At 43.2% G+C, this 14,899-nt stretch overlaps 1 protein-coding gene across 2 annotated transcripts in view; it reads right to left on the bottom strand.

Annotated features, from left to right (window-relative positions):
- LOC132516863 (microtubule-associated serine/threonine-protein kinase 4-like) overlaps positions 1 to 13,678 on the bottom strand; it is a 160,681-nt gene extending 147,003 nt beyond the window's left edge. For both annotated transcript variants that reach the window (XM_060143042.1, XM_060143043.1), the window contains exon 1: positions 13,296 to 13,678. In XM_060143042.1, the coding sequence (XP_059999025.1) occupies positions 13,296 to 13,387 (92 nt within the window). In that variant the 5' untranslated portion in view covers positions 13,388 to 13,678. The remainder of the gene's footprint in view (positions 1 to 13,295) is intronic.
- Between the last annotated feature and the right edge of the window lie 1,221 nt (positions 13,679 to 14,899).

Here is a 14,899-nt window from a genome sequence, read left to right as displayed (position 1 = left end):
AACCATAGTCAATGTCTTAAATTACACGGCTTCCAAGTCTTCCACCTCATGGCTCTGTTTCCTTCCCCAATAAACAACCCCAAATTATTTATAACCATTTCCTGCTAGTAGAATTTGTTTATCTGGTTTCTTAAAACTTCTTCACCTATGTAGCATCAAAGGGGCTATTATACAGTAAGACTGGACCACGCAATTTAGGTAGTTTAAGCTTCTCTTTCGAGTATCTCATTCTGATGCCTTTTCCTGGTACCTACTTGACATTACCAACCATGGAATCAAACTATGTGTTAACCATCTTCCTCATCAAAATGATTTTTTAAAAGGATGACACAATGTAACACCGTATCCTGGCTGGCATCCTGGAATAGGAAAAGGACACTGGGGCACAACTAGGCAAAACATAATAAAATATGGAGCTAATTTTTAAAAGGCAGGGGGTGGACAAGGGAGAGCAAAACAAAACATCTTATTCTAATCCTTTATTAGCATTATCAAACAACCAAAAGGTACCTAAAACTTTCTAAGGTTTCTAAGTTTCTTAAGTTTCTAAAACTTTCTATAACCTAATTGTGGTGATAATTTGTCAAAATTCACAGAACTGCTCACTTATAAAGGATATGTAATATACTTTACATACAAGGATACATACATATGTATGTAAACTGTATCTTCATAAACCGTATCCTTTACATACAAGGATACATACATATGTATGTAAACTGTATCTTCATAAACCGTGTCAAAAACAAAACAAAACAAAACAAAGCACATCTAGCTGCCTGGACTTTTTCTAGAGTGAGTAAATTAAAGTGATAAACCCTGTGTCAGTACGAATCTGGATTAGTGGCCGTGAAAAACACCTTCTTCAATATTTAAAAAAGAGCACCTGAAGGAAAGACTTTTTTTACTCCATCCTTAGTAAGGAGCAGCCATTTCTCAAAAGCAGCTCACATACTGCACCACTGAGAGCTAAGACATGGCCAGTGAAGGATTTTTGTGGTTTAGAGAATTCTGGATGCAATGTTTACGCCTTTTGCATGTTGCAGATTGTTCATATTTTATTCTCATACAATTGTTTTAAGCATAGCAAAGCAGTCTTAGTTCTCTAAATACAATGATCTTCACAGAGTCTTAAATACTTAAATATGTATTTAAGTCTCATCAAACATCTCTCTAAAAATGTAGTTAGCATTAGCATATTTGTAGTTAGCATTAGCACATTCAAGAGAAATTATTGTAGTTTTAAAACGTGAAGAAGCCTGTAAGCAATTCAGCTCTAAAATCCCAACAGCTCTTTCCTGACATTCACACTGTACTGCCATGTAAGATGCAAGAACTTTTGTCCCTTCTATGAAATGAACTATATGCTCTACTACAAGATCAGCAAGGATTTTGAGATGAGTGCATAATAAATACACTTACGTGAATGCGCAGGATTTCATTATACGTAGAGAGAAATCTCAGCAAAATAAGCACGGGTGCAGTGTAGTGATATTTATTCAAAAGGCCTGTAAGATAGCAGCTATTCAGAGCTACACCATAAGTGAAACCTCAATTTCAAAAGCACAAGCCCACTCAAACACCATTATAAACTGTGATACTTTACTGATGGGGAAATTACAGGAGAATACATATACAATTTCCACTAATGGGAAAGAGAATCAGCAGGTGGCATTTTAAAACAAAGTAAAACCTATGTCTGTTTTTCACTCTCTTCCCTCAGACAGCAGGTGGCATTTCTATAGCAGAGATCAAGATTATCAGCGCTCAATGTTCCACAAATACCTTTGAATTGCCAGGAGGCTGCTGTGTGATAAAAATTAAGTGACTAAAATCTTACTTTACAAATATTATTTTTAATAATTAGAATGTTGCTGGAGCTGTATTTCCTTTGGAGGTAGGGCAGTGCAGTTACATCTTTATCTGGATTTACCATGTACTACTGGTAATTTGGGGACAATTAATTAACTTCTCTAAGCCTCAATTTTTTCATCTGTATAACAGGTATTACATATACCATTAAATGAGACAACATACACCAAACGACCTCAACAGATATTCTTCCTCTCCCTCCTCCCGTGCTGATGTTGGTAGATCTCCTACTGGTTATTACACGTTACCGTAATTATCTGTCAGCATCACTGTCTAACCCCACTAGATTGAGCTACTTGAACAAAAGGACCATGTCATATATATCTTTGTTTCCCAGGTGATAATCATAGACCTGGTCACATAAAAGGTACTCAATAAATATGTGGTACACAAATGAATAAATAAGGCAATGCGATAAATCCACAGGCTTTGCCCACAGAAGTCAGACAGAGTCAAACTAGGTTATTAGGTTATCAGGTTTCAGAAGGCGATTCAGCCTCATCCACGAGCCACAAAGCAGGAAGCAGGATCACACAAAGATACATAACTCATAAACAAGCCCCTCCAAGTATCTTTTAATGTACTCAACTTCCCATGTTTCAGAGGTTAATCCCTCTTGGCTTCTGGTTTCTCTATTTTTTGGCCCAGTTTATAAACATTTGCCTTCTCTTTAGTGCTTTTAAGGCAGCCAAAGACAAGGAATTGAAAGAGAAGCTGCATGGCCTTCAGGACTGGGGGCTGCCCCCTCTCAATCCAATCCCTAATACATCTTATGACTAGAAGGCAAAAACAAAACAAAGCAAAGCAAACCAAAATCATTCCAGTCTAGCATGCCTTAACATAGAGTTTAAGATATATATACACACCTGGAACTTCCCAACAAAATCCATAAATGTTGGGCCATGAATCCCCTCCAAACATGTTAGTTTCTTATTAAATAGATTTGAAATCAAACCTGTTAAGTGGCTGAAGGAGCAGCTACAAGCCACTGCTTGTGGGACACACCTAAAAGAATGGAAGGTTTGAAAAGCGAAGCTTGTTTCCTCGGCTCCAGGCTGGGCATTTCACTTACATGGGAACTAGAAAACTGGCTTAAAATGAGAACTATAATCTTTCTGGAACAATAGGTCATGACGAGCTTCCTTAATGCCAAAATAAGTGTTCAGAAGCGACTTCTGCTAACTGAAAGAAAGTGTAAAGGGCATATATATTTACTCTGGCTTGAATACAACATTTCTGAATATGTCTATCAGTGCCAAGAGTCAGAACACTTTTCTTTATGGATTTCAAACCTGGGACCCATTAAATGGAGTGTTTGTGTTCCTCCTGAGGAATGCCATCAGAAAGTTGCATCATATTAATATCTAACCAGTGCAAGTATTTGTACCTTTTGATCCCAAGATCACCCTAGGTCTTACATAAAAAGGTAGAATAATTTTAAGGTTAAGTCTCAGAAGGTAAAATAAACCACAATTTCTCTTGTTTAAAGAGTTGTTTTTTTTTTTTAAAGAAGCCATCAAATGATAAGTAATCAATAACAATTTCAGAGAAAACTGAAGTCTGCCTGCCAAGAGGGCATCTTGGCAGTAGCGATGCTGGTAAAAATGACATCAAAATCACTAAGATCCAAGAACTGCACTGAAGGAAGCAGAGCTCTGATCTTGAGCCTGGATTCCTATGTTAAGGAGGCTTATAGAAACCACTATTGATTTTTCACCTTAAAAAGCCTAGCTTTCGGGCTTCCCTGGTGGTGCAGTGGTTGAGAGTCCGTCTGCCGATGCAGGGGACATGGGTTCATGCAGCGGTCCGGGAAGATCCCACATGCCACGGAGCGGTTGGGCCCGTGAGCCATGGCCACTGAGCCTGCGCGTCCGGAGCCTGTGCTCCGCAATGGGAGAGGCCACAACAGTGAGAGGCCCGCGTACCGGAAAAAAAAAAAAAAAAAAAAAAAAAAAAAAAAAATCCTAGTTTTCCATGGCTAACTTATCTAAAATTGACAGGAGTCATCTATTGAGAAAGAACGGTACATACAAAGTTCACAGGTCATATAGTAAAAATGAGGTAACTTTTATTCCTTATTAATTCTGTGGTCCAAACATCTAACCCCAGATATCAAATCCTAAAACATACAGGAAATTATAATTCGTAAACATACTGGCTCATTTTGCAGAATCCTCATCAACAACTATGACCTAAAGCACCCCTGAACTATCCCATACTCTACCTGTCCCACCATGGCCATTTGAATCAAAAATTAAAAATTCCTTTGCTTGGGGACCTATCGTTTATGGAAAATGCAAATTCACAGTCATCCATTCAACCTGCCAAGTCAGGTGAGTGTGCCTATCAGCTGTCTTGCCACCTGTCTGCCCTTTGGAGCAGTTAAGCAAGGGTAGGCTAATTTTACAGTGAACTATTTTTTGGATTCGCAAGTAATCTGTGTTTATATACGTGGGTCTAGAATGCAGAATACCAAGAGGATAAAATTAACCTTTACCTAGAAAAATAAACTATCTGACGTGGCTTCTATATCTCCAATGCTCAGTGTCTGACGTAGGTAATCTACTGGGAAAAGTCTTCAATTTTTGTATCAGAAATCTTGACATTAGCCAAGTGAAAGTAATATTTGTACAGGAGTTATATCTCAAGTTCCAAGATCAACAAGCCACTCCAGATCAGACTTAAGAAATAACATTACATAATAGTCACTTAATGGCCATTGTTTTACAGTGACAAAGGTTTCATTTACCGTATTTCCTAGAGTGCTTTATTCAGCTAGCAGCTTTTCCCATGACAAACATACTTTTTCCCCTTAACCCCTTCATCTACCTGTAAAAGTAAAACATTTAATAACTATAATTTCTAATTAAAAGATACCCATCATATAGCACTTTAAAAGATAGGAATGTTAAAGGGACATCGGTGATTTTTACGCAAGCCACAGGTTCAGTGATATTCTTCAGATCTAGTGGTTAAGAAATCTGGCAGTGGCTAGATGATGTAATAGTGACTCTCAAGAGAGATGTCGTAAGGTCCAGGTCAGGGTCCTGAGACATCACATGCAGTGTAATGTTTAAAATTAGACAGAATAAAGCACGGCAAGAACAGCTTCAGCAAACACTCACAGGGCAAAATGGGCCTGGTGGATCCATCAGTTTTCCTCCCTTTCTGATTCTACTACCCTAGGAGACTTCACCAAGTTTCACCCGTTCCTCATTCCCTCCACCCAGATGATTCACTCAGAACCTAAAACATTATCTCCAAAAGCTATCTCCTATATGAATTTCCATGTCAGGTTAGAAAGTTTCCAAAGACATGGAGCTCCATATATAGATAGATAGATAGATAGATAGATAGATAGAGATATATATATAGAGATATATATATGGATTTTGCCTGCAATTAGTTTCCCAAGAAACCCCAAACTGTAACAAAATCAGAATCACTGATAAATGTAAATTCCAAAGTCAGCAGATTGTAGAAAGTCCCCAGGTTCTATAATAAAGCAAGTGATGGAGGAGCTTAAGATAAGATAAACATTAATGACTGTCTATTCTTCTTACCAATCTACTTTACCTTCAAATGCTGATCAAAGCCTAAATCCTCTGCTTGGGCCTTTTTTCTTTAAAACAAAACAACATGATGTTTCAGTTTGATATTGCTATAATTACCTCTCTAACAAACATATCCAATAACGATTAGTGTAGCTAAAACTCCCACTGGTCTTCTCATGCTATTAATAAGATTTACGGTCAATATTTTCAGAATTTAAAGCCAAGTTCACAAGGGAACTTTCCTAACTACCAAGATAGAGGACAGAAAATAAAGTATCAGAACAAGTATTAATAACCACATGAACTTTTTATTTAGAGATATTCCTCTAGTTACAAAATGTGCCACAGGTCACAAAAACCAAGTGTGCTGCTCAATCGATATCCAAGGCTTCTACCAACAGAGGTTGACTTTGCTTTTAATAAATAGTTTTACACACACCCTGTGCCTACTTTCATCCAGGTAGCCCCAGGACCATTTTATTATCTTGGATCTCCTATTAACTTTCAAAGGGATTACTCAGTTACCGTGATGTCACTCCCAAATGACTAGGCTACACGTAGTGAAGACAGCTCAGATTAAAAATAGCTTTGTGCGGGCTTACTCACACTGAGAGCTGGGTGTGCTGGAGAGTGAGACAGGGGTTCAGAGCCTCTAGTCCTGAGCTCCCTGAGAAACCAGCCTATTTCCATCTCAACCTACACAAGGAGGACTCTCCCAAAGTCTTCCGAATAAAGCCCTGCCCCAAGCCTTCTCCTCCATGAGCTGTCTCCACACAGGGGAGATTTCTCAACCCCAGCGACTGTCAGTTTTTAGCCCAGAAGGCAGATGGATGGTCTCTATCTTGAGGCTTACGATTCCCCTATTTTAAAAGTATCACTTGGGCTTCTGATAACAGGATACATGCGTAAAGAGAAGCAAACAGAGCCATAAAAACATATAACGTTCACCCCCCTCACTGTGAACTTACTGACACACATATACCCCTTCCAGTGTCGACCAGGTAGAGCAACGAATAGCCCATGCGTCCCCAGGGAGCATATGCTCCCCATTCTAAAGCTTCGTTTTTAATGGACTTCTTTTGAAATCTACTTTTTAAGGTCTCACACATTTTTCTCTCTCATTCCTTTCCTCCTCCCTCTTTCTGCTTCTCTCTCCCCTCACAAAAGACCTACAAATTCAGGGGCAAAACAAATGATCTGTCATCTCCTGTTGTAAACCTCCCACTAGAAGCTTAAAGCAATATTTCTGAGATGTGCATATTCCGGCTCACATCCTTTGTGTCTGGCCAGCCTGAAGACCCGGAGAACACGCTGCTCCGGTGTGGGGCAGCCAGGCTCTGCACACAAGTCACTCAGAGAGCTGCTGGGAGCTCCTAACCTGGGGTCTCCACGTTCTCCTCTCCCTCAGGGGTCTCCCTTATTAGGCTGGGGGAGGGGTGCAGGAGTGAGAGCCTTAGGCACCAGTGCCGATGTCAGAGCTAACTAGAGACAAGATGGGAGGATGACAAGAGGAGAGGACGGAAGGGCGAGCCCCGCAGTGATGGGCAGGCCTGTCCCACCTGCGGAAAATGCAGTGCAGAGCATGAAGACAGAAAGATGAAAGGAAGCAGTTACGAAACAGGCCTGGGCAAAGCAAGGAGTGGGAGGAAAACGGGTGCAAAGACTCGGGGAGGGGCAGAGCCTGCAGGTCAGGTGTAGAGAGGATGAGAGCATGGATGTGAGCGCCAGGTTTCAGCCACTTGTGGAATAGGCTTGAGGGGCGGGGCGGACAGCGTACCCTCCCTCCATCTGTACTTGGCTCAGATTCAGGCTCAGGCAGAGTCAACGAGGGGGCAGGTAGGGGCTAGAGACCCTCAGCAGAGCAGCTCCAACTGTAAACGTGTCAGAAAGCAGATACTCAGGAGACTGGGGAAAGAACTTGAGCTTCCAGAGGGGAGGGGAAAGGAAGCTGTCATTGCCTGTCTGGGTGATGAAGCGGACAATAAAGTGAGCAACACGGAGTAAGGGGATGTGATTCAGGGAGGAGGGCTGACGGGCCAGCTGCGAGTGTGCAGAGGCTGGTACACAAGGATGTGTGGCTGCTGTGCTTAGCTACCCACAGAGGGAGGGGTGCCGCCCACGGTCTCCAATGCCTCGCTTACTTCACTCCTGCTTTCCTGGCTCCTCCCGCCGCCCTGAGCCCACCCCTCTGCTGCCGGGGTTCACGCTGAAGTCACCAGGACTCCCCAGTCGTCAGACACAACGCACACCACGGTTCATCTCCGTGGAGCGGTAGTTGATCATTCTGTCGGGATCTCTGTGAGAACACTCTGCCAGCTTCCTTCCCTCTTACGGGACTCTCCTCCACGTCTCCCTTCCAGTTCCTATCTGCATCTCTGCCCACTCCTTAGATGGGGCATCTTTAGCTCTCCCACAGATTAATCTAACATATTTCTCATGGTCCTAATGAGGACTCCCAAGCCTCTTATCTCTGGTCCAGCCTCCTTGAGTGCCCTGGACCTACCATCCAGCTGCCTGCCTTGAGGCTCGCTCTTTCTTGCCGCAGAGCCTTGGCTGTTCCCAGATGCCTGCTCCCAAAGTCTTCCCGCCGACGGCTCTTTCTCATCCTTTAGATCTCTTGAATATTACCTCTTCAAAGACCTTCCCCGACCACACGATCTAAAGTAGTCCCCGCACTGTCACTCTCTCTTCTCAGCTCTTGCTTACAGCCTTCAGAACACAGTGACCACCACTTGACTTATTTAGATGTTGGTTTATTTGTGAGGCCCAAGCATTCTGTCTGGTTTACCTCTATATCCCTGGCCCAGCACAGGACACTGGTGCTGTACCAGCTGAATGAAGGAATGGAAGCTCCACGGTACTCAGCACACAACAGGTGCTCAATAAATGTGGATGAAGGAGCCTCTGGGGACACAAGGGGCGAGTACAAGTACTTGTGTCTTATATGTACAGGTGATTCTCCATTTCCCTGGTTCCCCAAGTAAAAACCCCCAGGGCCATTGTGGTATCTTTCTTCATCCCTCAGAGCCAATAGCTCATCACCTTCTCCCAATTTTATATCCTTAATATCTCTCAAGGCGTAATCTCACCACATTCTTTGCTCAGGCCTGCAAAACCCTTTAGAAAGGCTACCGCAATAACTTATTCATTGGTTTCGAGGTCCCACCCTCTCTTCTCAGACCTAAACTCCCCAAGTGCTGCTAGACATGTCTCTCTCCCACTGGATAAAGGCCAAGCTCCCACAAATACCAAGTGTCTCAACGCTCCTCCTCAGTCATTATCCACTACTCATCCCCTTGTTGTAATGACAGTAACCGTATTAATAGTTGGAGTTCATTAAGGCTTTTCGATGTGAGTCATTGCATTAAGCATTTTATACATACGAACATATTTTAATCTTTATACCAATCCTATGAGACAAGTAATTTACTTGTCCCTACTTTATAGACAGAGCAACTGAAGTCCAAAGAAGGTAACTTACTCAGTATACAATATCACAGAGTTAAGATTCGAACTCAGGTAAACTGGCTTCAGATCAACCCTCTTAAGCATTGTGCTCTATTATGTAGCCTCTTTAAACTTTATGCTTCAGCAGTACCGAGTTATGCTTCTGGTTCTTTATGCTCCAGCAATACTGAGCTATGTATAATCCCTTGAACTCTGCTGTTGCCAAGGCCTCCATGCCTTCGTACACACCATTTCTTTCACTTCCTGGGAAGGCCTTGTCTTCCTGTCTGATAAATACCAATGTACCCTTCAAAACCTCCCCAAGGTTTTCTATCTGGTGCATCTCCCGGCTCCTTTGTACCTGGTAAATACTTCCTGATTGCCCTGGTTTGCAATGATTCATCTGCATGTCTTCACTGAAGGCATGCCTATGGCTTTCAGCTTTGGGTAACAGTGCCCAGGCAAACAACAGATGCTCAATAAACGTGGATTTAACTGGGCTTTCTGTAAAAGGGGTAAGCACGGGTTAACCAATATCTAACATGCCAAGGCAGGAGAGAAGCATATTCCATGCTTTTTAAAGACATATATTCATGCTCAAAACAAAAGAAAAACTCACCAAACACTACAGATGTTTCTGAAGAGAAGATGCAGTGTGCATAAAAATTCAATGCCTTCTGACAACTACAGCAGTTAAAGATCCCTGAATGTACCTGCTGTTCATTGTAACTGCTGAGTAATGTGAATTTAGCAAAAAACAAAGCAAAACCAAAATAACCTTTTATTCCAAGGTTCTCAGAAAAGTACATCTGGAACCTTTCTCAAAGTGATGAACTGAGTCACCAACTACCCAATGGCCTGGGTAGGATTGTACTGACTTAGGTGTCACTGAGGTTTGGACATTATCACTTAAGCCCAAAGAAAACATGACAGATTTCTGACCACTGAGGTTAAAAATCAAGCATCTTCTAGAGTCTCTAGACTTCAACGAAACTAAAAGCGCACTTCAGAACTAAGCAGCAACATTTCTAAATCAATGGTGGTCCTTTCTTCACAGTGAGACATAGAGGAGACATAAGTCAAAGAGAAGTCGGATCCCTTCTGCCTCGAAATTTTTAATCCAACGGGAAAGGAAAAGATGTTACAAACAAATAGTAACAAAAAGCAGGCAAACTAATTCCCATCCTACCTTGCAAGGGGACCCTGAAGTGAACGGAGAATCCGCAGGTCTATGAAACTCACAGCCTCTAAAACATGCAATTCTTACTTCAGTTTAAAACAACACATTTTCGTTTAAATACCCTGTCTATTCAGCCTAGATTTTTGTCCCTCAGAGCAGCAGGTGAATGGCTGTATTGAGACTACCTTGAGGAAATGAAGGAGGGGGAGAGGTAGGCCAAGCCCATCATAAAAAAGGAACCATTACCAATGGAAATGTGAGCTTTACAGCAAAACATCGGACAAAGTCAGTGTGCCTCCAGACAACCCAGCGTCTGCCGCAGTCCAGGCAAAAAGGAAGGAAGGCAACAACGTGATCATCGTTGGGACGCAGCACAAGTAAGCCAGGCTTTCGGTGCATCAGGACCTGTTCAAGAGTCTAGGCCTGAGAGTCAGTCTGTAGGTGCCTTTCCCCAAGAACTCAGGGAGTTATGGGCCCATGCAGGGCTTTGAGGTGGAAGAGAAACCTTAAAAGTGTTCCCATGAGAGGGCAAACCAAAAAACCAGAGCCACGCTAAACTGGCAAGGCAGATGCGATGCAGCAAAAACCCAAAGTCCTCTGTGTTGGCAATTTCTACCATGATACAGATTTAAGGGAAGAGTCTGAAACCATTCAGCCTCTCTTTTGTCTAAGTGGTACCAAACATCCTATCCCTAGGAGCTCCAAGATGCTCACTCACAGGCTCAAAGCTGGATTTTACTCTTTGATAGACGCAAGAAGCTGATATAAAGAAAAGGTTATGATGAAGTCCTCTGGATTACAGTGTAATCAGAACAAGTAGCTGGGATAAAATATGCAAAATGAATGATCTGTCGAACAAAGTCAGCAAATGTGCAGAGAAGCAGCCAGGCTTGGGCAGGAGAGCTGTTCCAAGGGCCCAGGCACGTCCAGCTGAGGATGAGGGCAGGGCACCCTCACCTGGACAGTGGGCACACCCTCAGGGAAGCTGGCAAAAGCATCGGGCTACTTGGGAAAGGAGAGGTCCTTTTAAAAGGGCAGATTTAGGGAAACTGATCAGTGCTGTAAGAAACAGGGTTAATGTGGCACTTAGAGGAGGAAAAGGATGTAGAGCAGTTAAGGGAGGTCACAGAAGGGGAAGAGTCACACTATAAGCATACACTTCATGTCCTTACGAAAGGACGCAGAGCCAGAACTGATCACTGTATAATAAGAGAAAGCAATGGCCACGTACACTGACCCGGAGAGAGGGACACCTGCCCGTCACCTTCCTGAAGCTACCTAATACATAGAAGGCAGTCCCAGCCCTGTGAGACCTGTAAGTAGATGTATCTAGAGATGATCTTCAGGATATATATATTTCCAAACTCCATGAATCTAGGAAATCCCAAATAACAAACAGGCTGTGACAACCCCTACTCTGAGACGGGAGGGAAGAAATTCCACCTCCCTCTCTGTATCACTAAACTGAAGATACGGGCCCATGACTTGGGGAGTGGACACAGCCGTCCCACACCCTCATTTGGTTGGGAGGAATCCAAGTTCCTTCAGAACCTAGGCTCTCTGCCAGTGTGAGCTGTCTAAAATGGAGTGCTCTGGGCTGGATAGATACTGCCCAAAGGCCATGGTCAGACCAGCCTGAGAATTTTTTATGGATTTGACTCAATAATACTATCAAACAGGTAGGTGCGGGGAAGAAAGATTCCAGATGCTTTTCAGTTTCAGACACACGGGTGTGATGCCGGAGCAGACTTATCTTCCCAAGAAGTGGTTCTAGGTGAGAGTAGCAGCTGCATCACCGCCAGGGCTACATCACTCAGGCATATTTAAGGGCTCCTGACAAAGAAGTTATAGGATTTACTGCCATGAGGAGTAGGGACCTGGTTCAGGAACAGTAAGTATCTCTTCAACTGCTTCGTTGTTTGGGGGGTTTGGTGCACGGATGACACAGCCTGTTAAAAAATGACCAATACCGAAAGAGTGTCTCTGAACATTATAGCAGAAAAGCACAGCCACCTTATTTAAAAGGCACAACTTTAGAATCATATGGTTTAGTGGGACCAATATTGTTCAAGTTGCATTAAAAGGTAAGTATAACTTAAAAATCGACGCAATCATGCTCTCTCTCTCTCTCTCTGAGACACATACACACAAACACACACACACATGTTTGTTTGTGTATGTATAAACAGCATGTCAGGGTATTCCAGGACGCTTCTGAAAATTAAGAAATACCATGAGAAATGTCAAATGCAAAAACTACTAAGTTTTCCAAAGTATTATGTTTTTGCACTTATGCTACAAAAAGTTACTGGTATAACCAAACAGAATGAACCATCTTCCTGTGTTCTTTAAACACTGGAGCATAGAGATGACTCTACCAATCTGATAGCCAAGCATCCTGTTTATTTGACTGCACCTTTGCCCTCGTGCATGTTCACGTGTATGTTCAGGGCGAGTTTTGAAGAAAAACAAAGAATCTATATTTACACAACTCAAAGGGTGTGCCCCTCTAAAACCAAAATCATGCCACCTGTCTGTGCTGGACACAAATGTGGAGAGAGAAGAAACACCTGCTTTAAAATCATTTTCTCTCACCCAAGTGTCAGCAACTAACTCTCAACTGTCTTTCACTTGTGGCATGAGCTTCACCTTGATTTTAAAATCTTTCTTCTTTTCACCTGTTCTAACAAATACATGTTACAAAATGAAAAGGCCAGTCTACTTTTAGAAATAAATGTCAGCAAATCAATTTTTAAAAATGCAAAGTTATGCAGACGTTTCTCTTTAAGCAGACAATATGAAACAGACAAGCTTGAGCTATCTTTGAATCGTACATTTGCATCGTATAAAGGTTAAATATTTCATAGAGGGAAGCATCTGAAAGGCTCTACACAGAGTAACAGAAGCTCCACCGCCTGAGTGAATGAAACGGATAAATGATCAGATCAAAGAGAGGGAAAAAGTATCTCCTCCCCCTTCCCTTCTCTCCCCACCACTCACAACTCGAGGTCTGATTCTCCACATTTCTGAAGAACTCCGAAAAGCACATTCATCAGCGTGACCCAGGAAAACCACAGAGGAGGCAACACCTGAACCGGGGCCCCCCAGCAGAGTATAAACTTTTCAAACTGTAACCCAATCAACAAAACCCCAGTTGCTAAGGGGGCCCAGGCAGCCGGGCAGCCTCCTGAGCCAAAGCATTCATTCCCTCTCCAGGCTAAAAGGACCCCCAAGTTTTTTACCTTTGTGTTCGCCGAAGCCTGTTCCCACTCCTCAAATGAGGCATAGTAAAGTTTGAGAGCACAGTCCAAAAATTTGGGTCAGACATATCCATTTCTTTCTCGCTTCAATTCACTGTAGGTTCAAGGCCATAAGACCAAAACGGAGGGAGGAGGGGGAAAAAAAAAGACAAAAAAGATCCCAATTATCTACTCACTGCCTCCAGAGGAAACGTGCTGCGAACTGTGATCTCAAGAACAACTTGGAGCGTGAGTGAGAAGTACCCGTCCTAGCCTTTAATCAACACACAGCTATTTCTCCAAGGTTCAGGAAACTTGTTTCCTCCTGGGTTTGCCCTCTCCTGGTCAGCCTTGGCCAGCTATAAACAGTAATTACAAGAGTTGGGCCGTGCGTTCGGCTCAAAATGTTGTCTGTGTGTGATTCAGTCCAAGGTACTTTGTCATCTGTTTGGCAGATACCATTTGCAGCTCCTGCGGGGGGGTGGGGATGGGCAGGGGAGAGGACTAGTTTAAGTCTTTGGTTCCGGGAGGCTGGCGCTTATCAGCAAAACCATTCAACATCCGAACATGCCCAGTGCTGAGCTTCCTCTCGGTATCTACATACAAGGAAAGGAATGTAAATGGAAAAAGCTCCTCTTCTTCGCCCCTCCTCGAAAAACGGAAACTTAAAAGCACTTATAGAAAGCTGGCCTGTTGGCGGACTCCAGCCGGACACCTTTGTGCAGCCTCAGCGGGAAGGGGCCAGGCGGCGGGACCGGTCCCCACCGCAGACACTCCCCATAGGAGCGGGGCCTCATGGGAAAGGGAGCAGACGGGACCGGTGCGTGAGCCCAGGAGGACTGGGACACCCTAGCATCTCCCGCCGCCGCGCCCCCAGCGCGGAGCCCCTGGTGGATCGGTCCCTCCAAAGAAATTAAACCCAGCGCGATCCGGAACCCGGTGGAGAGTGCACAGCGCACACCTGGAGGCTGATGCGTGATTCACTGAAGACTGGATCACCAGGAAAACACTCCAAGAAAGTCAGTAATGGCTCTGCCGAGGGACGCTGCTTGTCGTGTAGGAAAAGCACGCCGAGGGAATGCCACACTCACCTAAAACCTCAGTAAACTTTATTTTTGAGTTTACATCCATTTGATGAATTGCTACAGCGCACACCTGTCTGGCTTCACCCTATCTAGGGACTGGTCAACCACTACCTGTGAAGATACGACCTGGCACTTAGTTAACCAATGCTAGAATCATTTTCCTGCCATGAGTGTTAAGACTTTGAAAGGAAGGAATGAAGGGGAGGTTGAACCAATGTTACAGTTATTCATTTTGAAGAAAACCACAGGATTCCAATAACTCCCCAAACCCACCAATGCTTATGATTAAGTATATAAAGAAAACACTAGAATTTAAATTAGCTACTTTAATCTGGTGTAATATGTCAAGAGATAAAATAAAAAAAAAAGTTTAATAAAAATAATGTTTTAAAAATGGTTTAGTTCAATCAGTAAATACTGGGAACAAACTTGCTTATAGAAAGATAAGGGTGAGGAAAAAGGGGATGGGGGGGTCAGCTGACAAGGGATGGGGCTAAACAAAGAACAGGAGTCTACTTTGAG

This window comes from Lagenorhynchus albirostris, chromosome 3, assembly GCF_949774975.1.
Source record: "Lagenorhynchus albirostris chromosome 3, mLagAlb1.1, whole genome shotgun sequence".
NCBI lineage: Eukaryota > Metazoa > Chordata > Mammalia > Artiodactyla > Delphinidae > Lagenorhynchus > Lagenorhynchus albirostris.
This window is presented reverse-complemented; position numbering and strand designations above follow the sequence as displayed.